General features: G+C 38.3%; 1 protein-coding gene across 2 annotated transcripts; it reads right to left on the reverse strand.

Annotated features, from left to right (window-relative positions):
- Positions 1–24363, reverse strand: LOC132127044 (nipped-B-like protein B). 2 transcript variants are annotated; one of them, XM_059538659.1, is made up of 47 exons: positions 23996–24363; positions 20030–20173; positions 19338–19503; positions 19125–19225; positions 18280–18388; positions 17981–18120; positions 17517–17665; positions 17299–17380; positions 16137–16676; positions 14293–15894; positions 14001–14123; positions 12818–12979; positions 12649–12717; positions 12482–12571; positions 12268–12368; positions 12083–12169; positions 11769–12000; positions 11009–11160; positions 10639–10719; positions 10452–10552; positions 10254–10383; positions 10056–10138; positions 9418–9550; positions 9188–9331; positions 9021–9107; positions 8704–8924; positions 8495–8597; positions 8318–8416; positions 8088–8234; positions 7430–7564; positions 7091–7189; positions 6933–6986; positions 6524–6632; positions 6310–6446; positions 6068–6208; positions 5885–5978; positions 5637–5791; positions 4666–4756; positions 4412–4585; positions 4106–4296; positions 3917–4024; positions 3140–3340; positions 2853–2999; positions 2458–2774; positions 2190–2364; positions 1186–1362; positions 1–1094 (listed from the first exon to the last, which is right to left on the reverse strand). In XM_059538659.1, the coding sequence occupies exons 2-47, from the start codon at positions 20091–20093 to the stop codon at positions 729–731; spliced, it is 8169 nt and encodes a 2722-aa protein (XP_059394642.1). In that variant the 5' UTR covers positions 20094–20173; positions 23996–24363; the 3' UTR covers positions 1–728. The 2 variants fall into 2 exon arrangements, with proteins under 2 accessions (XP_059394642.1, XP_059394641.1); XM_059538658.1 differs by having other exon boundaries at positions 19095–19225.
- Positions 24364–25466: the final 1103 nt, after the last annotated feature.

Here is a 25466-nt window from a genome sequence, read left to right on the forward strand (position 1 = left end):
TAACAAACAGAAGTAAAAAATTTATTGCAGTATTTGTTCCTCCACACATGCTGGGGGTCCCTCGTCCCGCTGTGGGGTGTAGAGACCCAAACCCTGACCCAATACATCAAAATCTACATTTACAAAAAAAACCTCCCTTCCATGTAGGCGACAGATACTGCATGCTCTGCTTTCAACTGAATAAATTATGTCCAGGAGACTCCATTTTACAGCACAAAAGAAGTAGAACATAAAGCAGAGGAGATGTTTAAAAGTTTATTTCCCTGGAAACTGAGCTAAGCTAAAGAAATCCATCCGGTGCTAGGTTAAACTCCAAGGTCACTTTATTAAGAACATCAACAGACTAATTTCCAACATTCACTTTAGGTTTATTTCTTTAAACAGATTTTTTTTTTTCATCAGAGATATAAACATTTTTTGTTTCTGTTTTGTGTTAAACTATGATACAGTGGAGGGGGGAAAAATTCAAACAACCAAGTTGCTGCACAACAGCGAAGGAGCTCTGTTTCTTTCTTTTCCGTTTAACTTAAAAGATGTACAGGAAACACATCTACACTTTTAAAATCGTCGTTCTTTAATTCGACCAGTTCCTGCCTTGGATCTTAAAACCTGTGAGTCTGTAGTACTCATTTCTCTCCGACTTAAGTTTACAAAACGTTAAATCCTGATGAAGTTTGGCTGCTGAGAGTCTGTTGGGTGTAACAGTTCCAGAGTTAATATAGATTTAATTAGCTGGAAGTTCCTTCCTTGGCTGCGTACAGTGAACGTAAAGTCTGCACTACTTTGTTGGACAGTTTGTGTGCGCTTGTCAAGGCAATTTTCTTGTAAATAATGTCAGACTCCTTTATAGTGTCCACCCAAGGCACCAGTTTACGTCCGTCGCGTTTCTTGGCCTCCGCCCAGGTGCCCGAGTACGAGCCGGCCATCCAGCGAATGCTGTAGCCTGTGCTTGTCTTCTGAATAACGCGCGCTATCTGCGGCCGGTCCTTGTACTTGGGGCAGCAGATAGCGATGACGTCCATGGCTTCTACCGTTTCGTTCATGTGACCTGATGCCTCTGCGGAATCTCCACCTTTTCTGGATTTCCGTGACGACTAGAAGGGAACAAAAACATGGCGTTTTAAAATGTCAGTAACGTTAGACATTAAGAGTCAAATTTTCAAAAAGCTGAATCGACTTTCTTACCCCAGGAGCCTTTTCTTCCACATCACTGTCGTCGTCGTATGAGTCAGCAGCATTATTCTTGGGGCTGGAGCCTCCTAGTAGAGCAGTGATGGCTTTATTTCTGGCTTGGAGACTGGCTGAAGCATCCCCTTCCTCATCTTCCTCATCTGGGTCCAAGTGCTCCATCAGTACCTTAAACTGTGGAATAAAACATTTAGAGATCGTCAGTTTAAAGAGGGTCAATAATGTTTTTTTTTTTCTTCCATATATTAAATAGTCTTCAATTTGTATTTTAGTATTATTTATATAATACTATATTAATATGTTGAACTATCTTTTATTTTTTATATAGCCAGCTTTCATTTTAAATAGAAAAAAATAAGCACAATTCTTCCAACCTCTCTCTCTCTCTCTCTCTCTCTCTATATATATATATATATAAAAAAGGATTTCTTTCACAAATTTATGTTATTCAGGCTGTATTTCAGTTAATGGAAATTACTTCAATATGCTGTCTTCAATTTTCATTTTTTACTGTTATAAAGCATATAAAAACACAATTTATATTTTCATATTATGCACATATTAAATTATTATCACTCTTCTTTGTCTTTTAATTAAAAAACATTAATGATTATTAATACTTAAAATGGGATGATATTAATTGTAATTAATTATTAAAGAAATAGCATGCCCTGATTATTTGCCTGGAGAAAAAAACCCAACAAAACTTAAAAAAATAAAAATAAATAAATTATAGCTTTAAGCAATTTCCAAGTTATTTTACAGCAGCAGTTGATAAAAAGACTGAAGAAAAAAAAAAAAAAAAAAAAAAAAAAAAATTATATATATATATAAAAATACAATAAAAAAACTATATATATATATATATATATATAGTTTTTTTATTGTATTTTTTTATATATATATATATATATATATATATATATATATATATATATATGTATACACACAAATAAATATTATGAATCAAAACAAATAAAAAAGAAGATCAGAATGTTTACATCTAAATACTGTCTGACGACTCTCCTCTTGACATCATAAGTGAGATCTGCATTGGACATGTTGTTCGTCAGGTAGTCCAGTGTCTGCCGTGGGTTAAAATGCACATTGGCCTTCCTGTTTACAGCCTTATCATAAACCTTTGCAGATTCCGTAGGCGAGTACTTCTGAATTTTACTGCAGGAAGAGACAAAGGGGTATTTGTTAAGGAGGCAGTGACCATTAACACATTACATCGGTAATGCGTTTGGACCAGTGGGTACAGCTCACCTGTCAGAGAAGCCGTAGAGGTTCTTAAGGTGCTGCTTAAGCATCAGGAGCAGCAAGATGCCCTGAGAGGCATTGGCAAAATCCAATAAGGGTTCGGGGTTGTCAGGTAACCGCAGCATGACCTTGTCTACGTCCTCCAAGTCGAGGTCTGAATCTGAGTCAGAGTTCACTGGAGCGGATCGTCTGGGTTTCTTGGGCCGATGGATGACATCATCGCTGCTATCACTATCACTGCTGCTCTCATCCTCGTCCTCTGAGCCATATTTTTTCCCTCTTTTTTTCTTCTTTTCTCGTGGTCTAGGCTCTTTTAGCAGAGACTGTAATATAAGACAAGATTGTTAGAAAACTCAATGTCAGCTCTCAAAAAAAAAAGCAAAAAAAAAAAAGCAACACACCTCTTTGAAAGACTGCAGCAGGTTGCTGCCTGACACTGATAGTGTAATGTCTACATGGTGCATGATGAACATAGGCTCTTCCTGACTCTGATATGGGAAGCAGGCAAGATTGTCTGCAACATACAGCAGCATGTTCACGTCTGACTTCTGTATGGGAAGAAAACAAAACGGCATATTACAAGAAACAAAGGCCACTGACAAAATGCTGACAGATATAGAAAAAGAATAAACAATAATAATAATAATCAACAGAGTGACATATAATGCAAAACATTAAAAACACTGACCGTGCTGTCATCAAACAGGTTGAGCAGTGAGATGAGGAAAGCCCTGCGGTGTTGTCTGTTTCCGCGCACCATGGTGTAGAGGTGAGAGCAAAGAGCAGCGCTCGTCTCATCCTGTCGGAAACCCCTGATTACTATGTCCTTTGAATCCACGATGGCTTGCTGCACCTGATAGGACATCTTCATCCCTGCCACAGCCTTCATCTGTTTGGATGGCATATGTGGACATGGTTATTTTAGTATAACTGACATATTATAGTTTTTATAGTATATATATATATATATATATATATATATATATATATATATATATATATATATACATATACATACACACACACACATACATATGTACATTAGTTAATTAAAGCTTATTACTCTGATGTGTGGTTTTAGATTTATATGTGTATACACACACACACACACATGCATTTATTTATATATCTATATATTAGGCCAGTCAGTCGGCAAAATGTGTCTACATAGTTTTTATTAATTTTACTTCGGTTTAAGTTTTAGTTATTTTAGTATGTCATGTTAACAAATGAAAATTATGCTTTGGCAACTAGCTGAAATAAAATATATATTTTTTTTAGAATCAGTAGTTAATTTTAACACTTGTTAGCAACAGCTGTAAGAATTTTTCATTTCTAATTGTTCATTTGTTTTTAAATTAGTTAACTTTTATTTCAGGTAACTTTTTTTTATGGTTTTAGCCTAATGCACCTAACATTTCTTGCATCATCATACATGACAGACGCATGTTAGTAATCTACTTACGTGAATGAATCCTGTGTATTTCTTATCGATCTCCACCAGCTGTTGATCAGCTTTATTCCTCATATTGGGTTCAGAGTCAGTTCCCATTGCGATAAGATACGGAACGCACTGATGGAAGAGAAAAGCAGCCAGTTAAACTAAAGGCTCTTTCAGACCGGCTTTAGGAGAGTTTATGCACTGGATCTTTACCTGTACAGGATGAATGAGGCCCTGGCTGAGCGTCAGAGTAATTACACTGAGGGCAAAGTGCCTAACACTGGATTGCGTGTGGAAAAAGCTCTCCAGCACCTGCTTGAGGTAGAGCTGCATGATAGAACTGCTCATGCCAGATGAGATGTCACCCATCTCCTTCAGGTCCTCCTGCTTAGACATCTTCTTCCCTAAAAAAAGACCAAAGACAAAGAATGAGAATAAAAACAGCTGACCGGCAAGCTACTTACCAAGTGACAGATGCATTGAACACAGACAAGAACATCCTTTATAAATGACACTCACACTCCCTGTCGGCTTCCTGCATGCGCGAGTCTTCCTCCTGCAGATATGTCTGCAGGTTCTTTAGCACCTGGATCTTCAGATTCAATGACGTTTTCCTGTCAGCCAGGAGGCAGTTGTAGAGGTTTTTCACATCTGAAGCAAACATTAGCCCTGGGTGCTGGATGAACAGGAAGCCTGGAGAACCAAGAGATCATGGTTTTGTGAAAAGGTGAAAACAAGAAACGTAGTGATTATGGAATGGAGCAAATATTTACCTAGACCAATGATGGCCTTGGTCTGCACCTCCTCATCCTCATTTTTAGTGAAACACAGCAGCAGCTCCAGCACTTTGTCCTTTATGACCACCTGAAAGAGAAGACGACCATTAGCCAGACAGGAAAACCTCATAATTTACATTATAGGGCCATGAAGACATTTTCATATTGTGACATTATGCTTAAATGACATTTCATGTCAATTAAGCACATTGTCCTCAAAATTCTCATTCTCATAATGTTTCAGTGTTTCATTTTAAAAATTATTCTCATTACTGTTGATTCTAATTAGATTCTAATTGCTGTAGAACAATTTTTATTAGATTTTAAAATGATTTAAATCAAAATGATAAGCAGCAATAATGTTTTGTAATGTAAATGTTTAATCAGCTTTTTCATATTAACAGCAACAAGTTAATTAATATAATATTTATAAATGAAATGGTTAAATGATTTGAATGAATACATTTGACTACTCAGTCCAACTGATCTATTAAAAATAGATGTCTATTTTTTATGCATAAAATATTTCTTGTCATATACAATTAATAATACACATATATATATATATATATATATATATATATATATATATATATATATATATATATATATATATATATATATACATACACACACATACATATATATATATATATATATATATATTTATATTATATATATGCACACACACACACATTATAATAATGTAAGTATAATTATAATATATATTTCAATTAATACAATAAGTGAACAAAATGTATTAATTTTAATTGTGGGAATTTATAAAACGTGTTCTTTAATATATATATATATATATATATATATATATATATATATATATATATATATATATATATATGAATGTGACTAGTCTATGCTGTACTTAAAACTTGTCTATGTTTATTAATGCATACAAATTTTTCCTTGGATTTAAGACTTTTAAAATCAGGAGATCATCAGGATCTCACCTTATTACTGCCTTTGAACTCCTCTAGGTCAAAGTCGAAGTGTCGGCACAGTGCACCCACAGTGAAGAGTGAACGCAGCAGAGCGGGTTTATTAGAGACCAGTACAGTGCTGTTGGGGTCTTCCTGATGCTGCACCTTCAGCTTGTTTAGTGCTCCTTCACATGAAAGAAGAAGAATTTCAGACTGATTAACACTCTCAGGATCATAGAAGAGCAAAAGACTCCTGACGGACATTGAGATTTACTCACCATAGTATCGGTTGAAACAAGACCACACAAACTTGTAGTTATGGGTGACCTTATTGACAACCGCACCAAGACAACTCACGCAGTGCTGCACAACCTGCAGGAAACAAGGCAGATGGCACCATGAAGCTGTTGACACACAAACCGCTGGACACCATAGCCGCTGATACTCGCTCTCCAACTGACCGTCATGCCGTATTTGATGATGAGTTTCATCAGGTCTTCTTCGATGGTGGTGAGGAAGTTTTCACTCGGATGGTCCATCAAAGGAACAACGAGCTCCAGGATTTTAGCCACATTACAGATCACCATAAAATCACTCTGAGTCTGTAGGGACATAATGAGCACAAGAAGCACCTTCACCCTCTGGCCTCTAGATAGCAGCATAACACCATTTATTGCAATACATTCCCATACCACATACTCACATTACACTTTGTGGTCAGGTACGGCTGCATAGTCATGGCATGTTTCACCATCAGCTGGGGTCGGATCTTGCTAAACAGGTACAACGTGGTAATACATGCCACTAGGCGACTGGATGTCAACCCTTTATTCTCACATTCTGCAAAACAAAAAAATAACTTGCCAAAAGTTCAATTAAGGTAAATCCTTTGGTTCATAATTCAATACACTTCATACCAGCGAGAGACTCCTCGTATTTCAGAATATGATCCACGAGACTGTCCACCAGCTGAGCACAAGCCTTCCTGGCCGGTTTGTACGAGGCATCCTCTTCTGACTTTAGCAGCTGTGACGAGACAGATTCTGTTAATTTTTGTTTTGTTTTTACCTGAAAAAGATCATTTATTCCAGTTCACACTTCCTCTGGGGCTAATGCCATGTTCAGTTCAACCCAGAAAGTCAGAATTTACAACTTCCTACTTTGGTAAAGAGCAACAGAATGGATCTGAATGAGTATTTTGCTCTTCTATCACCCCTTTTGGGTTTCACGTACAACCTTTCAAGGAACTATCCCAGATCTAAATGCACTACTAAGCATTGGAAAGGCAAATCCAAATCGTCCTTGAACTATAGATGGGCAACTTACATTCTGAAGGAGCTGTTCAAACCAGTCGTAACCGGAATCCCTGCATGCAGAGACCTGAGAGACAATGATTCACGTCAGAGGGGCATAATGTGACCTTAAACGTGTATTAAAGTACATGTCCTGAGGGTCAGATTTTTGCCCACTCTGCAGATCCTTACCACGTCTGTGATGTTGAGTATCTTGCGAGTCATGGCGTCTTTATCGTGATTAGGTGTTGGAGTGAACCAGAGCTTCTGAAATGTCTCATTTACCAATTTCTGAATAAGAAATAGAAAAAATAAACTAGTTATAACAACAACACAATAAAAAAAAAGTTGTCCCCTAAATAATATATATATTTTTTTATTTGACAACTAGTTTATAGAGTAAATCAACTTAAACACTTTTTTGCATTGTATTAAGTAATTTCCAAAGAAAACGCATGTACAAAACCAATCATGTACATCAATGTGAAGTACACGGATTACAGATCTGAAAAGATCCTTTTAAGATCTAACCTTGATGCCTTCTTCGTCATTGACCCTCCTGATCATCTTTACACACATCTCTGTGATCTTGTTGAAGGTGGGCTGCTCCAGACAGATGTCCCGCAGGATTTTAATAACTCTCTTCCTCACACTGATGCCAGTGTCCTGCAGAAAACATTTGCCAGCTCAAATCAGCATACATGATGCATTCAAAGCAAACAGTTTCCACTGCTAGCTGGAAATAAAAGCATGCGTTAAATTTACAATAAATGCTACAACCGTAAAGATGGCCAATTATTATCACTACATAAACCAAAATGGAGTGATCAACTTAAAGCAGAGAGGTCTTGTATCAAACTGAAGTGGCGTATTTCATGGGTTTTAACATTTACCATTTAATGGGTGGACATGAAATATTGATTTGAATATGGTTGTTCTTAAAAAGAGGAGAAACACAAAACACTTGGAAATGAGTTTTTAAGATTTATGGCATGTTGTAACAATAGTTTTTCTTTTATTGTAAAATTAATCTTGGTGATTATTAAAACATTTTTGCTATATAAAAGCTAACTGCTACTAAGAAGACTTCAAACAAGCTATCAAGAAAATCTGGTACGGACAAGGGACAAATCAATTAATCAATATATCTAGAATACAGACAAATATATATAGAAAGAAAAGCACAAACCAGGATGCGCTCGATCAGCATGTCATAATACTGTTCAGTTAGCTGTGGTCGACTCAGTACGAAGCGGCCCAGCAGCTCTACCGCAGCTTCTCTCACGCTGGTGGAATTGTCCATCAGTCGGCCATGAACTCCCCGCTGCATGTCCGACTAAACCAGAAAAGGCAAATGAGAATTCAAAATATGCAAATGAGGACATTAAAAAGCTGAGGTTTTTTGGGAACTGCTCTCACCCGTGCCAGAATGCTCGGATCCACTGCAACCACTTCAGAAAGACATTTCATCGCTTTAGTTCTCACCGCGATGGCACTTTCACCGAGGACTCTCAAAATCTACAGATACAAATGGGGAGATGTAATACTGATATGCAAATACAAAGAAATATCCTGAGAGATGAAATGACCTCTAACCTGTGTGAGATAAATGTCAAAGCTCTGTGCAAACGGCCTCATGGAGGCCAGATATCGCACAATAAGACACGAGTCCTCATAGTCGACAGTATCCGAGTTTACCCTGTGAGAAAACATATAGCAGATCTCAAAACGTTTCTAGGCATATAGCACTTTTTTTTTGGGTGAACTATCCCTTTAATAAAGTTACAAATTTGTGCTGTTTGTACCTCAGTGAGCTGAATTTCGATGCCGAGGTCTTGATAACAGACCGGAGGAACTTCTTGCGTGCTTCGGCTTTCTGCAAGATCTCACTAGTGGTCTCGACGTCCCTTGCATGGTGCGTCCCATCGGACGAGTCGTCGTCCCTCTGACTCTGTGATTTCATGGCTTTCTCTGTCTCAGTGCTGGAGTCCCTGAACCACTGCGCGATGTAGAACTTCCGCGCAAACTTTTGGAAATGAAGACATCAGAACAACATTAAAACCTCCTAAAAGATTCTTGGGGCTTTTTTTCTTGTTACAATAATATGCCTGAATTTTCTCACCAATAGTGACGGGTCAGTCTCTACATTCTCATCCAGGTAACCCAGGAGAGCCTTCTGCAGCTGCTGAATCTCATCGCCACCTGGGCTCTGTAAAACACAAACTAGCATGACTTTCTTTCAGGCCATGAGGGATTCATACATGTGGTGGGGCGGACTCTGCTGTTTACCTCTCCCAGGATGCGGTTGATTGAACGCTGGTCCATTGTGCTGGTGACAGCATCTTTGCGAAGACGCGCAGCCACTGTGCCCAGATAATCCAAAGAGGCCACTCTCAAAGCCATCTCTGTCTGCTTATTACTGAATTGATGAACCTACCACGAGAAACCAGAGCATTGTGTGAGTTTCCAATAATGTAACGGTGCACATTCTACCAATGAAATATCAATCTGAAACTCACCAGCAGCCTTCCCAGAAGGCTCAGCAGCAGCTCTGCAGCCGGCCAATCAGGTTTATTTACTGTGGACAGTAGATCCTTAACAAAGTTCTCAAACAGTGGCCTGTAGTCATCCTCGCCTTGCTTACTACCACACCTGAAATTGAGACAAAAATGTAATAAACATAACATAGCAATTTCATTTCTAAGAATTACAAGATTTTTCTTGAAAGAGAAATTAATTGTAGCAGATATCTAGATGCATATATACAGATCATCTGCTGCTCAACCCTTCGCAGTAATATTATTCAGTATTGTCCCTGTCAAACAAATGCTCCTCCCGCAGAATGATTTACAAGTAAATTAAATAAATAAATTCAAACATTTAGAGACATAGTACAAATAATAGATAACCTAAGTAAGACTAAAACAATAATTTAGAGATGGCATGTTTAAGCCCATTTGAGAAGCATCAGATGAGAGTAAAACAGGTATTTCCTGAGACAGTGTACATGCTTAGCTTAAATACAGTATGTAGAAAAAAGACATGCATTACTGATCCCAGAAGGACATCAAATATAAATGACTTCAAAGCTCATTTTTCCCCAATTTAAATGGGTTTGAAATGTGTGGGTTGGAATGATGTCAGGGGCTTTTCTTACTTTTTGAGGAAAACGGAGAGGAAGTTTTGTGCTGTCCTCATTGCAGTCTCATACGAGTTTGTGATTAATACATCCTTATCAACCTGCAAAAAATTTAATTACTTTATAAAATAAGCCTAAAAAAAACAATCAAACGTTCTTGGAAAGCACTTTAAGGAAGAGACTTGCAATCACATATCGTTAGCTCATAACTCTTACCTTTCTGTCATTATCATCATCAGAGTCCTTATCAGAAGGTAGATGGACCACACACTGAATGAGCTGCAGAACCAGCGCCGTCACCATCTGAATGTACATGGGCTCCCCATCCACATCACTGCTGTTCAGTCTGCACACAGATTATAGTCAACACACATTGTGCCCTTAACAGCTGGTAGACCAGACTGCAGCATTTACCGGAAATTTCTCAAGTTTCTCTTGCTGGTTGGCAGTCTGGCAAGGGAGGTGAAGATCTCCTCCAGGATCAGCTGCCTGTGCTTCTCGTATCTAGAAAACACCTGGAAATTGCATAACACATCAATGTTAGATGCAGTTAGCACAGTAAAGCATAGCATAAATAAAGCTGAACTGCAAAGATACTTACAGCCGTCACTAGTTTAATGACACAAAGCTGCAGCTCACTCACATTCTCAACAAAGAACGGAGTGATACCTAGAGACGAGATCTGTAGCGAGAGAGAGAGATACACAAGTGCAGATTTATTTATTTTGCCAATGGAAATAAAACATGAAATGAAAACCGACTACATTTACATTCTAAATTCAAGTTTCCAGTTTTATTCTGCTTGATTTATTGGTGCACAAAATGTGTCTTCATATTATTTTGCAAAAATGAAATCACTTGCTCCACCTGTAAAACCACTTTTCTTTTCATAACGGCGAGGGCTGACTGCAGCAAAGAACAAGAGAATTTTATTGAGATGCAGCAGTAGCAGCCAGGTGTCAGACTCTCACCTGAAGGATGGTCGTGTCAGTCAACAGCTGAATCTCCAAGAGTTCAGATAGGTTACTTATAATGTCACAAACTTTGTTGTATAGCATGACAGTAACTCTCTGCTTGTGCGTTGAGCACTTTGCTCGCTTGGCTTTTGAGCTTAGTGTTCCACCTGAAACAGAGCAAGAACAGAAATCATTTGGACAATTGTCGTGATACAACAATAATAATAATGTTCCTATTATTAAATGTGTATATTATTAAAATGACAAAAATCTAATGAAAGATATATGACTAGAAGTAATGCTATTGTACTGTAAAATAAGCAAGTATTTATTAATAATTATTTTCTGAAAAAATAATTTTATAAGACAACATTAAAATTGAAATACATGTATTCTAAATGTATTTGAAAACACAGCATTCAAGCATACCAGTTTAGTGTACTAAAAGTACAATTGCATGGTATTTTTATTAATTACATAAATATGCAAATGTATTTGTAGTATACCGAGCATTTTAGTATATTTATTTTTCAAATTCATAATAAAGTTTCAATCCAGAATGTAAGCAATATGATAACTTCACAGTCACTCTGAGTATATTTTATAATAAGGGACCAATGAGATCTGATGGTCGGGATAAAAATATAAAGCAAGCAACAGACAACTTGTCATATAACACTTTGTTGCCCTACCTGGTAAGGATAAAAACTCAAGTTAGCATGGAAGGGAAAGGATCTTATAGGTTAGGACACTGTTTTAATTGTCCAAAACTGACCGCCATGAGGGTCCACCCTGTAGACGGGGTCATACTGTGGGTACAGTGTGTTCTGTAGATGAAACTTGGTGTACTGCACGACCCTCTCGATAACATCCTCAATGTAAACGGCCTTCCGCATTCGTGCTGAGGTCATGATGTGAAGAGCCGTCAGACAAGCATCAGCAGATTTGGTGACACGTTCCATGATGAGGTCACGCCACAAACGCTCCTCATCGTCCCTGTCGTTGGCCTGAAATCACAAGGACAAGTAACCTGTCAGTGAGAGTCAACGGCAGAGCCATTCTGCCAATAGAAACTACAATGATTCTTACATGATTCATGAGGGTGGAGAGCTTTGCACCATCCTGGATATTTTTTTCCAAAATACTCTGGACCTTCACCATCTTATCCGATGGAATCTGAGGATAAAAGGAGTTAGCATTAAAAGATCAGGTGTTGATGTGTCCTGTCTCTTGAGCCTGGTCTCAATCTCTCCTGTTGACAGAGGTGTACCCACCTTATGCATGATGCCCATAGCCTTTATTTTGGCTGATTCACTGCTCAACTCCGACAGCTGGTGTTTTCCGAGGAGCAGCTCCTGAGGAATCTCGTCATCATCTGCATTCATTAAATCAATTACTGTCAAACTTGCAGAAGTATTTCAATACAGCAGGATCTGAAATAATTTGAACATGTCAAATGTGATAATCTCTGCACACTTGCGCATTTACCTAACAATGTCAAGTCCACGTCTTCAAGGTTTTCAAGAATGTTGTCAACACTGGTGGAAAATCTCTTGAACGTGGAGGAGTCCATCAATTCTGTGGAGCACAAGTTGGATTACTTAAGATCCCAGCATTTCTGAGTGCTCAACGCTGATTACAGACTGAAAACATACCATCTTCAGTCAGTTTGGGCTCGTAGGCTTTCCTCTTTTTCTGCTTTTCCTTCTTCAACTTTCTGGCGACTATTGTTGAAGGATGTCAAAGGTCACGATTATTCGATTTCCACACTTCAAACCATTTGAGCAACAATACAGCTGATAATGTGTATAACTGGTCACTTACGATCACTCAGGCTGGGAGGGGGTGAATCTTCATCGGAGTCCACAGGACTACAATCTTTGTATCGACTGCCTGAACTTCTCTGATGATCTCCAGAACCCCTCCGGTCCTTTTCTTCATATTCCCATGTTTTATCTTTGCCCTTTTTCGAACGCTTTGAGGGCACTAAAAGCCAGGAAGATTAACAATTTTAAAGGAAAAGCAACTTAAATCTATGTCAACTCCAAGTAATTAAGCAGAGGAGATGTGAAAATGAAAAGCCTGTCATTAATTACTCACCTCATGTCATTCCAAACCTTTAAGATCTTCATTCATCTTCGGAACATAAATTAAGATATTTCTGATGGATTCCATAGACAGCAAGGATCCTAACACAATCAAGGCTCAGAAATGTAGCAAGGACATTGTTAAAATAATACAAGATATCAGTGGTTCAACCGTTATTTTACGAAGTTATGCAAATACATTTTGTGCACAAATAAAACAAAAATAACTTTATTCAACAATTTGTCTCCGCCTCGTCACCCTATAGCGACATTTTGGAGACTATCACATGCATAAACAATGTGCAACATATGTGCATGGATACATTGTTTACGTTCAGATCAAAGCTCAAACAATGTATCCACGTTGCATATGTTGTTTATGTATGCCAATTGTTGAATAAAGTCATTATTTTTGTACTCCTATTCTCGTAGTTTATGAATTACGGTTGAACCACTGATGTCACGTGGATTATTTTAACAATGTCCCTGCTACATTTCTAAACCTTGATCTTGTTAGGATTCTTGCTGTCTATGGGAAGGTCAGAGAGCTCTCGGAATCATTCAAAATTATCTTAATTTGTGTTCCGAAGATGAACAAAGTCTTACGGCTTTGGAACGATATGAGTAATTAATGACGAGAATTTTCATTTTTGGGTGAACTATCCCTTTAAAGCCAATAGAAATAGGAAGGCTAAAAGTGAACCACAATACGGTTTGCAGTTAATGTGACTGCAAAATAGATGTGAACTAACTGCATTCTGTGGGAATAGTTTGCTAACAGTTTATAAGTAACACCAACTAAACCAAAGCATTGATTTCCATTTAATTTTTTTTTAAATGAGATTATAGTAAAAACCTGATTCGGATCAAGCAGGCACATCAAGTGTGAAAACAACATTAGATTCAGTAAATTTACTTACGTTCTACAGAGCTACTGTCATCATCTGAACTGACTTCAGCATACTTGGGCTTCTCATTTGTGGAGCTGCGTCTGCGTTTATTCATTTTCACCCTCTCACACAGTGGCATACGGGAATCCATCTCTGCCAGCACATGATGAGGAAGTTCCATTAACACTAAATCCTTGAAGCCCCTCTACAGAGAGGGCTACTCAAAATCTTCAAATGTATATTCAGACAGTCTGCCAAATCTGTGTACAATGAACTAAAAAAAAAAAAAAAAACTCACTGGTCATGAAAACAGGGGACTTACCTCCAAATTTTCCATAAGATGACCTGCTCTTGCTTGACTTGCTGCGCGAATTACTGATCAACTTCTGGACCTCATCAATGGAAAGTTTCTTCAGAACAACAACAGGTTTGGCGCCCTTATTAAGGTCCTCCACCAGGTCCAGTTTTTCTAATTTCACAAGTGGCTCGGAAAACAGCTCTCGTCGCATTTCCTGTATCACATTACCATCTTTGTCCCGTTTCAACTTGGGAATGACAAAGTTTTTTAATGCACTTGATTTGCCCCCCAGTAGGTAGTTGGGAAATTCTGCTGTTTTACTGTCCGAGGACGGAGGCTTGTGTCCATCGAGTCGGTTCTTATCTCCACTCCGTTTCTCGTCTTTGCTGTTGGGAGTTTTGTGGACTGACCGTTCAGGTTTTGTTCGGGATTCTGCTCCACTACGAGGTTCCTGCTTTACCCGTGGACTGACAGGACGGGAGCGCTGCTCAGGAGACCGCTTGTCCCACACCTCTGTTGTTTCTGTGTGCCGTTTCTTTTCTTGGTCTCGATCCTTGTCCCGATCTTTGTCCCGGACCCTCTCACGTTCCTTGTCCTGATCTTTTTCTCGTTCCTTGTCCCTATCTTTTACCCGCTCCTTGTTTCGATCTTTCTCCCGCTCCTTGTCCCGATCCTTTACCCGCTCCTTGTCCCGATTTTTAACACGCTCCTTGTCTCGGTTTTTCTCCCGCTCTTTGTCCCGATCTTTTTCTCGCACCTTGTCCCTATCTTTCTCCCGCAGCTTGTCCCGATCTTTCTCTCGCAGCTTGTCCCGGTCTTTCTCCTGCTCCTTGTCCCGTACTTTGTCTCGATCTTTCTCCTGCTCCTTGTCCCGCACTTTGTCTCGATCTTTCTCTCGCTCTTTGTCTCGGTTTTCCCCTTCCTTTTCCCATTCTTGGTCCCGATCTATGTCCCTGTTGTGCTCTACCCGACTGGACTTAGATGTGTCTGGTCGTCGGACTTTAGAGCCTTCATTTTCCCGAACTTTTTGCCTCTCCTCTTTGCTCTCGCGAGTCGACTCTGACTGTCCTTCCTGTTTTCTGGGAGTTTCATGACCTTTTCCCTCAGTCCTCACTTTGTCAGGTTTACCGTCATGTCTGTGCTTGGAGGGATCAGATTTCTTTTCCGAACTGACTTTGTTGGAGATCTCTCGGCGGTTCTCGTGCTTGTGTTTGGGAGTTTCTGGTCGTCCATCGGAAGCAGTTTTCTGTGGCGTAGTTTCCACCCGTTGCTTGATGACTTCTGGACGACCATCTAGAGTCCTCTGTGTCTCTCCATCTGTCTTTGATTTGAGCCGCAAGACCCCGGTGGAATCAGAACCATCTTCTGGCGAGCGTTGGGCCTCTGTTGCAGGGACGGGACAGGAGTCCACTGGGCCTTCCACCCTGCCTGCCTGCTGCAGGTCTATACTGACCATCAAGGCTGGCCGACTGGCTCCATTACTAGCTGCACAAGCCTCTTGAGGTACCAGTTTGTTCCCAGCATTGCATCCGCCACCCATGGCAGGTGTTCCAGATGCGCCCACGGTGCCCGCAGCTCCTGGTTCCTGAGGGTATGAATCCTGCTTTCTCTTCTTCAGAGGTTTATCTGCGGAGTAAGGAACATATAGGTAAGAAGCAGTATTCAACACATTTACATTTTCATCTACAAATAAGTGGAGTATGCAGTTGCTTGAATGTACTGAGTGGGTGCCAGAACATTGCTAACAGTTATAGTTAGCATGTAACACCTTCACAAGCACCAGTAATAAAAGCGGTCATTTAGATTAAGCATTTAGATAATCGATTAAAAGCATGCATGTCAAGTGACAACTAGAAAATAGACACAACCTTTATCTTGAACTTCCTTAGAGCAGCGTTCTCGTTCTATAGCGGATTCCCTCTCAATCCTTTCGATCTCAGCAAGAGCATCCATCTCTGCCTCGTCATAGGGGGTCCCACTAACTACCCCAGGTTGCTTGGCTGCAAGTGCCCCAGTGTTCTGTAGTACAGGGACTTGGTGGTAGGCCGACTGTTCACCCGAAAGACATTGTCCTGCAGAGAGCCGTTCCTGGGGGTTACGGTGGTATGGTAATCTATTGCACGATAGTTCATTCTCAGCATCTGAGCCATGCTCTACTGCCGACAATGGCTCAGCTGACTGCTCAATCTCAGAAGACTTCACTCGAGACAACTTTATTGTTAGCTTTGTGGAGTCTTTAGTGGGTGAGCTGACAATGTCGTACATGGCACCTTTACCCCCCTCATCTTTCATTAACTTTTTCTGCTTCTTTTTCCGTTCGGGAGAGTCCAACAGGAGGTCAGGAGCAGCATCTCTTGGGGAGGAGTAGGGTGGAGGAGACTGAAGAATCAAGGGCGGCCGAGATCCAACTGAAATGTAACCAACATAAAATAGAAAAATCATACTTCTGTGTAAATCAGCAATATAGCAACAGAATTAACCAGTTTGTCAGAGTTTGGTTGGTTTAACTCATAATTGCATAATTGCACATCCACGTTACCCTCCAAGTCTGACATTATGAGTGCAAATACTTCATAAGATGCCAAAAGTAAACAACATCTCCATACAGAAATAACAGTTAACCAGATAGTGATTAATCTTTCATGAATTCATCTTTCGTGAAATCTATTCTCAAATGAAAATAGTAGATGGTTGGACCCGGAAACAGTACTTCTTAGATCACATCTTAACAATAGGATAGCATTAGTTTCTCATAGCGGCTTGTCTCTGAATATATTTCCTTGGGAGAACAACAAGTAAACAATACAATACATACTACACGTACACGCATATGTGTAAAGGGTGTATGCTGAAAGTCACAATAAGAAATTAAACCGTGAATATGGCATTATCTCAAACTTACAGTACACAACTGCCAGAAGTAAAGACTGTGGTACTTACACTGAAGCCGCAAACTAAGCTGAAGTACAATTAAAAAAAAAAAAAACAGTGAACCAGTGGTGTAGATACAAAAATTGAGATTCAATCTACCTTTTGGAGTTCCTTCACTTCCAGCAGGGGAGCAGACGGAGCGTACAGGAAAAGAGGCGTTTCTCATAGCGGGGTCACTCTCCTGTAAAAACACAGACAACATATGTTGAAAATGTGCTGTTAATACAGATCGAGGCCCAATCGAATAAAACCTTGGATCTGGAGGTAGAAATATATGTAGGTTTAAAAAAAAAAAACATTTGTTGGCAAGCACTCACATCATTTCCAAGTCTCTGGACAATGCTGATGTACTCATCGTTGGAGCAATTCCTCGCATTATGGTTGGAGTTACCCGACACTTGACAGGAGACCTTGTTGTCATGGATGTTCCTCATGCCAACAGGAACTATCGGACTAGATACGGATACTGCAACACACACACAAAAAAACAAGTTATTCAATGCCTTATTTTTACTTTGAATAATCAGCAATCATTTTTCACAATAAGAACAAGAATATGTGTTAAAAAATTAAATATACATTTCAGTTTTTGATTTTAACAGCAAGGAATGGTTTTCAGTCATATGATTCAGCAAGGGACATGGATAAAAGAAGATTCACTAAGAACCAACCTTATTAAAACCACTTTTCCTTGAGCCTTGAGGTGTTTTAAGACTACAGATCCTAAAAAACGGTGACAATCCTCTTGAGGTTCTCTTCAGAGAGGAGAGCAGGGACTCACCTTGCTGGATCTGTTGGTGCTGAGGGTAGCTGTACTGCATGTAGCTTGCGGGGCTCTGTGGTGCATACGGGCTGGGCACTGGGCTGTTCTGCTGGGGCATGTACCTGGTACCAGAGCCCGCCTGAGGTTGAACATATCGGCTGTTAAGTAAGAGCAGAACTGGTCAGTATACAGACTGGAAATGGAACCAGATTTTTCAGCATATTTTAATTACTTTAATCACATTATATCCCGTTCAAAAGGTATGCTGTTTGCCACTTACCTATCTAACCCAAATAAAAAGTAAACTGGAACAGTACCTGGGAGGGCTCGGAGTTATAGTGGTTTGCTGGTAGTTTGACGCCGGACTTCCATGCATCGAATTCTGAGGCATCTTGTACGGTGATATCATTGGCTGTTGCATTAAACCTTCAAACCAAAAAATAAAGAGTGTCAACAAATTATGATTTAAAATGTTGACTGTGTGGCGAATGACATGGCAAATCAAGGCTCATATTTGCCATACTGTCTGACTAGAACTCCAATTAAATTGATTAGGTTTAACTCAGTTAGCAATAAAATAATGTTGTGCAATTTGTGACCCAAATGTAAAACATTTAAATTCAAATTTAACACTTACAATATTTGCAAATATACACCACTGTTCAAAAGTTCATGGTCCGCAATTTTTTTTTATTAATTAGTTCATTAAATGTTTTTTTTTCCAGCAAGGATGCATTAAATTGATAAAAACTGACAGTGACTTAAAAAACTGACAAAGACTTAAAAATTTATATTTCAATTAAACCAAATTCAATTAAATATTATTTCATAATATAATTTTTCTTACTATATGTTTGAGCATAAGAGACTTTATTCAGGAAAAAAAACAATTCTTGCTGATCCCAAACTTTTGAACAGTAGTGCAAGCCCAGAGTCAAAATGTAAAAAGATTACATTATGGAAGTTTCAAAGGGATTTGGATTTCATACATCACACATTACCACTAATTAACACTAGCTACAGTCTGGAAGCTACAAAAAAATGGAATTTCTAATTCAGGGAGCTTAAACAGAGATCACAGAATAAAAGCATGCCCAGACTAAACAGCTTTATTTCTGCAGTTTCTCCTTACCGCCCTGAACCCCGTATCGGGTGGGCGTACTTTTCTCCCTGAAGACATTGGGGTTCCTGGACAGCACCGTCTGTAGCAGTAGAGGCACATCTCCTTCCGGGTCATCACTGCCCATGTTGTCCTTCAGCTCTCTGCATGTAAACCCACAAAGACTGAATAAAACGCACAGATATTTTACATATGTAAAATAACCACATTTGTTGAGGATGCACTGAAGGAAGGAGGCTGAGGTGAGATACCCACATGTGCTCGGTGGACACCTGGTTGAGGCTGTGAGCCAGCTGGGACACAAGAGCGTCATCCCGCCGGGACAGCAGACAGCTGACCTCCTCAGCGATCCTCCCATTATATAGCAGGCTTTTAGTGGTGGTGGCAGGTAAAGGGGAAGGGAGAGGCAGTTGATTTAACACTGAGAAATAAACACACACAAAAAATGAGTAATCACAAGAGGAGGCATGAAATATTTCACTCATTTCTTCGGGACATCCCGTTTCGATCCAGTCACAAAGAAAATTATTGCCTGTACAAAACAAGTCCAAGTCCTATCGATTTAAAAGGTATGAACAAACATCTAATCAGCATCTTCGATAGCCAATCAAAAGACGGAATTCATCAGTATATATCATCTGGATGAATATTTACACCGATTTTGATGGTACACCAATTAATTTTAACACCCAAAGAGAAATCAATAGTACTTTTAATAAATGTGTTTATCTGTGTATGACAAAAAGACACTTTATCATGCATTAGGGTGTTCTCCCTCTTATGGTGGCCACTATGTTAAAGTCAAATGATAAGCTGAAGATTACTCTTGATGGTACTCCTATTATCTGATAATGACAATTTTTGTATTATTTACTTTATATTCCTAAATGTGTTTAAGAGAAACAGTGTGTATAAATAATTTGTTAAGGGAGGTTTGTTATACTTACGGTCAGTGAGGCTTGCGATCCCAGCGAGAGTGGTGATAGGAACATGAGGCATATCCCCATTCATGCTGAAGAAGGGCAGGGAGCTCGCGTGGATGCACAGGTCGCTCAGTGTCGCTGCTCACTGATCCACCTTTACATCTTTCGCTGCAAGAGGAAGACAAGGACATGATGACATCATCATCATCATCATCATCATTCAGTATTATGAGAAGTTTCTTTTCTGACATTTGGAAACAATAGCACCTTATTGCACTTAAAATACTTTTAGGAATATAAGTGCTATGTTGCTAGGAAACCAGAGAACAGTGCAAATCAAGTTATTACAGTTCTGATGACACTAGTTTTTATTTACTTCATCCTGTCACTTTAGTTTAATATTTCATAAAGAGGTTTGTATTGTGTTTCAAGCTTTTTTTCTTTTTTTTTGTATACTACCATAAAAAAAAAATCCTATATACTTTTATTCAACAAGAATGCATTTATTTAATCAAAAGTGGCAATCTTACAAAAGATTTATATTTTAAATGCTGTCTTTCTATTCATCAAAGAATCCTGAAAAAGGGTTTCCATAAAAATACTAAGCAATACAGACATTGATCATGTGACACTGAAGCCTGGAGTAATGATGCTGAAAATTCAGTTTTGCCATCCAAATAATTAATTATTAAGTTTTAAAATATATTAATATATAAAAGTAATTTTAAACATTACTGTTTGTACTGTATTACTGACCAAATATATGCAGCCTTTGTGCATATAAGCTTTTAAAACATTTAAGAAAAATCTTACCAACCCTAGACTTTAGGTCTAACTAGTTTTGCCTCCATAACAGAAATGATAACTTTGCAAACATCAGGTTTTCCTCATAGCATTACCACTAGATTCAAAATAACCCAGTGTTTTATTAAACATGACACTGATTGCTAGCACTGACATCTGGAAATCTGGAATGTAAAACATAAAAACACCCCCAAAAATTGTGCCATATTCATAAAAACCAAAACCTTAATTTTAAACTTACCATATGCATTATGCACAGAACAAAAGAGGCACCAAGCAAAGGCCAAAACTACACGCGCATCTGCTCATCAAATGGGCTTTATTTTGTAGTTGCCCCTCCCCCCATGCGTCTAAAACTGCCTGCACTCCTCTAGGAGGGCTTCCCATCAGGCAGTGGGACAGGCTGCAGGAGACACGGTCCTGTTGAAACAGGAGGATCTTCCCCAGACGGTTGCAACAAATTTAGGAAAACCAAGAGTTTGGCTTCAGCTGCTCAAGAGCCAATCATTTCCTCTAGCAAACCAGTCTCAGTGAGATTCCAACATCAGTTCCAAAACATAAAAGACGAGCAGCTGCCTGTGGATGCCCCGCATTTTACTGCTACAAGAACAACTGGAAGCATTGGAATGGAGGAAACATTCAGAAAATACAACTAAAAACAAAACATTACATGAGATGAATTGCATTTTCTTTTTATGATAATGGCCTATGTAAACAAGAACAGAAATTGACCAATATTATAATTGTTTTTTGTTGTTGTTTTTAAAAACCACTACTGATTGTTTTTTAAATTATTTAAAAAAATAAAAATAAAATTGAGGGCTTTTTTATTATTATTAATATTACTATTATTAATTTAAACAATGTTTTAGACATACACATTGCAATGCAAACATTTTATTATTATTATTATTAACAAAATAATGATTATTACAATTAACAATATTAATATTAATTGAATTCTCAATTAATATCATTTAATAATAAACTAATTTTCATATTATGTACATTAAATTTATTATTAATAGTAATAATAGTATTACGCAATTGTAATCATTTTTATTTTTGATATTATTATTATTATGCACAAAAAAAATGAATGAATATTGTTATTTACATTTAGAGATTATTTGGAGAATACACACTGCTAGTGAACTTTCTGAATGAACCTTTACCATTCAAGAACTTCAAGTACAATTGTATATAAACAGTAAGACTAAGAATTTGCAGAATAATCCACTAATTCTACAAGTGGTTCTAGCAGGCGGTAAACGCTAATTGATGGACACAATTACATAATATTCAGGCCATAATTACACAACAACAAATAAAAAAGGACTATACATTGTGCAACACAAATATAGATGTGCAGTGGTAGACAGAGCTTTCACATACACACAGTTTTTGGACTACACATATAAACCAGTATAGCTCAAACTTGATTGATACTCCCAACCAAACAGATCCTGACCAGTTCTCGCTCTCTCTATTTCCCTATCTAGTTTGGGTGACTCACCAGGAAAAGTGCTAATGTGAATACAGCTACTTATTATTACACAAACATTTATCCAAGTAAAAATGAAAAACAACAGGAACAAATGTACAGCAAAAGCATCAAATTATGTTGAACTGGCAAGTCATTTAAAGTTCATCTTAAGACAAGCTTCATCATGTCTGTTAATTTATTAAAGGTAAATAAATATAGGTCTCCTGTATGAAATCTCACTCCCAGATTACAGCCACAGCTCAATGTTTCTGCAGCACCAGCTGCTCCAATAAAACACCACAGCAATTTAAACCAACAAATCTGACCAGTCTGGTCATAAACGCGAGCGGGTTCAACTGTAATCCCTTCTCAGAATCTACTGTTATGAAGACAGAATATTGTCAACGAACACAGGACTTTAAATTTACTTTTGTTTTTTGTTCTGTGCACGTTTTGGATATCAACTGCTAAAGCTAACTGAATCCTAACAGCATTTCATTTTTCAATCAATCATTCATTCATTCAATCTTAGCAGCCATAAGGACGCTTTCAAACTCAAATTGCATTTTTTTAAACCAATAAAGCCTCAAAATTTGGTTTTAAAATATAAAAAAATAAAAGATTTTCTATAACGATAACTATTTAGATATGAGTTATTGAAAGTTTTTGTTTTATAAAAGACTGATCATTGTATTCTGTTCTTTAGAAACACATATGAGCATTATACATGTTTACAATATTTGTGTGTATTACTAATCTGACTATAACTTCACTCATTTGATATATGCTTTAAACAGTAAACAAGCATACCGTATATACTTATTTCATATTCACATTAGAAAATGAAAATTATACTGAACTGCAGGTAAAACCCTTATGCATAATAGTTATGAATTTTTGGATGCCAGGATTGTTCAATACAAGAGTAGAGTGTATTGTTTGCTTTTTATTTTGACAGATTCCCAAAGGTTTGCTATAATTAGATATTGTGGATCTCATTAATAAAACTATTCTGATGTCTAATAAATTCAGCTTTAAGAAGGGAGTATTGTTTATTCTGATGAATAGTTCATCGGGTTTATTATTTAATCTAGATGGTTATGATATTGTTTACTGAGCAAAATGCTAAATAAGAGGAGAGTTTTGGTTTATTCTCACAAAAGGCTAATAAGAACTGCTTAAAATGACTATTGTTTATACTCTGATGGCTATTAAGTTTTGTTCGAACATGAGAGTATTGTTCATTATGATTTATAGTTCATATGGATTGTTCTGATATGATTTTGTGTACTCTGACAGATGCTGGAAACGGTTTTACTCTAAAAGCAAAGCATTGTTTACTCTGATGGAAGGTGAATGAGGTTTACTCTGAGAGGACAGTATTGTTTACTCTGGTCTGCGGATCTGCAGGCCTGTATTAGTCTTATCTCCAGGCTTCAGATTAGCTGCACACCTGCATCTCCAGATGAACCCCCTGGACCGGCTGAGTCCGTTTAAACGGCCCTTTTTTGGCCTTAGTTCGCGAACCATTCGAACCGCGGACTCGCCTGCGGGCCCGCACCGAGCTAACGCGAATGCTAACGCGGAGCGACGGCTGCACAACAGCGATAACCTTTTTGAAAGTCCGAAGCAGTCCCACCCCGAGAACGGGCTACTGTGCTTCCCCGCTCGCAACCAGCGAAACGGCCCGTCGCATTTACCTGAGGCTCTGTTGTTGAAAGGTGAAGGTGGAGGTGGAGGGTTCGGGCTCGCTGTGTCCCTCTCACAACAATAATCCGGGTTCCACCGCTTCCTCTCACTGCGAACATGAAGACGGACTGGAGGCGGTCATTCCTCTCGTAGGCGCCCGCGGAAGCTCGCACTTTACTCCGAACTATGGCTGAAAAAGATTCGGTGCTGAGAGGCTCCTGGGCGCTCATAAAAGAATCCACACAGACTCCCTCTCTCTCTCGCAGAACAAAATGCCGACCGGAAGCACTGCTGCAGGAATGACTCCCTCCATCGGCGCCGAACCAACCAGCAGCGACCCGCTGACTTCCGCTGCCTGCTCTCCTCCCCTTCCCTCCTTCTTCCATCCACCGCTTCCCGTCCTCTCCTCGATCATCATCCACTCTGTTTCCTTCTCCCTCCTCTCTTCTTTTCTCCTCATTCACGCTTTTGCTTTCTAGTAATCATTAAATGTGTATAAATAAAGTGGAGGCTTATTAGGAAAATACACTTTTTTAATTTGAGGCAAGACGCTACAGCAAAACCATTGTTTTTGAACGCAGTCAGTCAGTGATTTTGCGATGTTTTGCTTAAGACACATAAAAGTGTTTAATTTATTAAATTAGATTTGTTTGCGTCTGTAGATTTCGATTACAATACAATAAAGGACGTTCTCTCATTTCTTTCATGTAATGAGCCAGACATCACTTCAGTAGCATTTATATACAGAAGTTTTTTAACATATACATTTGTTCATATATCCTTCTCCTGATTTATATAAACATTTTTTTAAGGAACCTGGGTTTGAGTACATTTCAGACTTTTGTTCAGGAAACATGCAAATTAGTGCTTTTTAATTAGATAATGCATAATTTGCATATTTAAACATAACAGGATACTTTAAATGCACATATCAATTAAAAAATTAATAAAAAAATAACCATAAAATAAGAATTTTCTATTATTTTTTAATAATAATAATAATATTAACGTAGATTATACACGAATATTTGACAATTATATTGTACCAATGTGTTTTTGTTCACGTACGCCAGCTCAACTGCGCCCTCTCACGGTACTACACTAGAAATGTCCGTGATGTTAATAAATATGTTATGCCAGTAAATATGACTTCTGTAATCTCGGTAAGGGCACATACTTTAACTCGTAATTATTAAACATTTGAACCTGGAAAAACGATGCATTTCACTGAACACCTGCTGACTTTTTGTGACAACATACCCCAGCGTCAAGACATATTGTAATACTGAATGGGACAAATTGTCAAAATGGAACATGCAACTAAATAACATCTACATGCTTTGTGGCACAATTAAACATTACAACTTTTATTGAACAGCAAAACTGTAAAAAGGTCATGCACAAAAATTGAAAAGCCATTGGCCAACAATTAGGATAAACTTATGCATTTATACTGGAATTTCAATCTTGAGGACAGAATCT

This window comes from Carassius carassius, chromosome 45 (assembly GCF_963082965.1).
Source record: "Carassius carassius chromosome 45, fCarCar2.1, whole genome shotgun sequence".
NCBI lineage: Eukaryota > Metazoa > Chordata > Actinopteri > Cypriniformes > Cyprinidae > Carassius > Carassius carassius.

What these genes read in the sequence shown, in the direction of transcription:
- LOC132127044 (XM_059538658.1), bottom strand. Translation starts at nt 20,093, where the DNA reads ATGAATGGGGATATGCCTCATGTTCCTATCACCACTCTCGCTGGGATC. An exon ending in TCAACCGCATCCTGGGAGAG is followed by an intron (nt 9,108 to 9,187) that starts GTAAACAGCAGA and finishes TGTGTTTTACAG; the next exon opens with AGCCCAGGTGGCGATGAGAT. An exon ending in ACCTGACCACAAAGTGTAAT is followed by an intron (nt 6,209 to 6,309) that starts GTGAGTATGTGG and finishes ATGTCCCTACAG; the next exon opens with ACTCAGAGTGATTTTATGGT.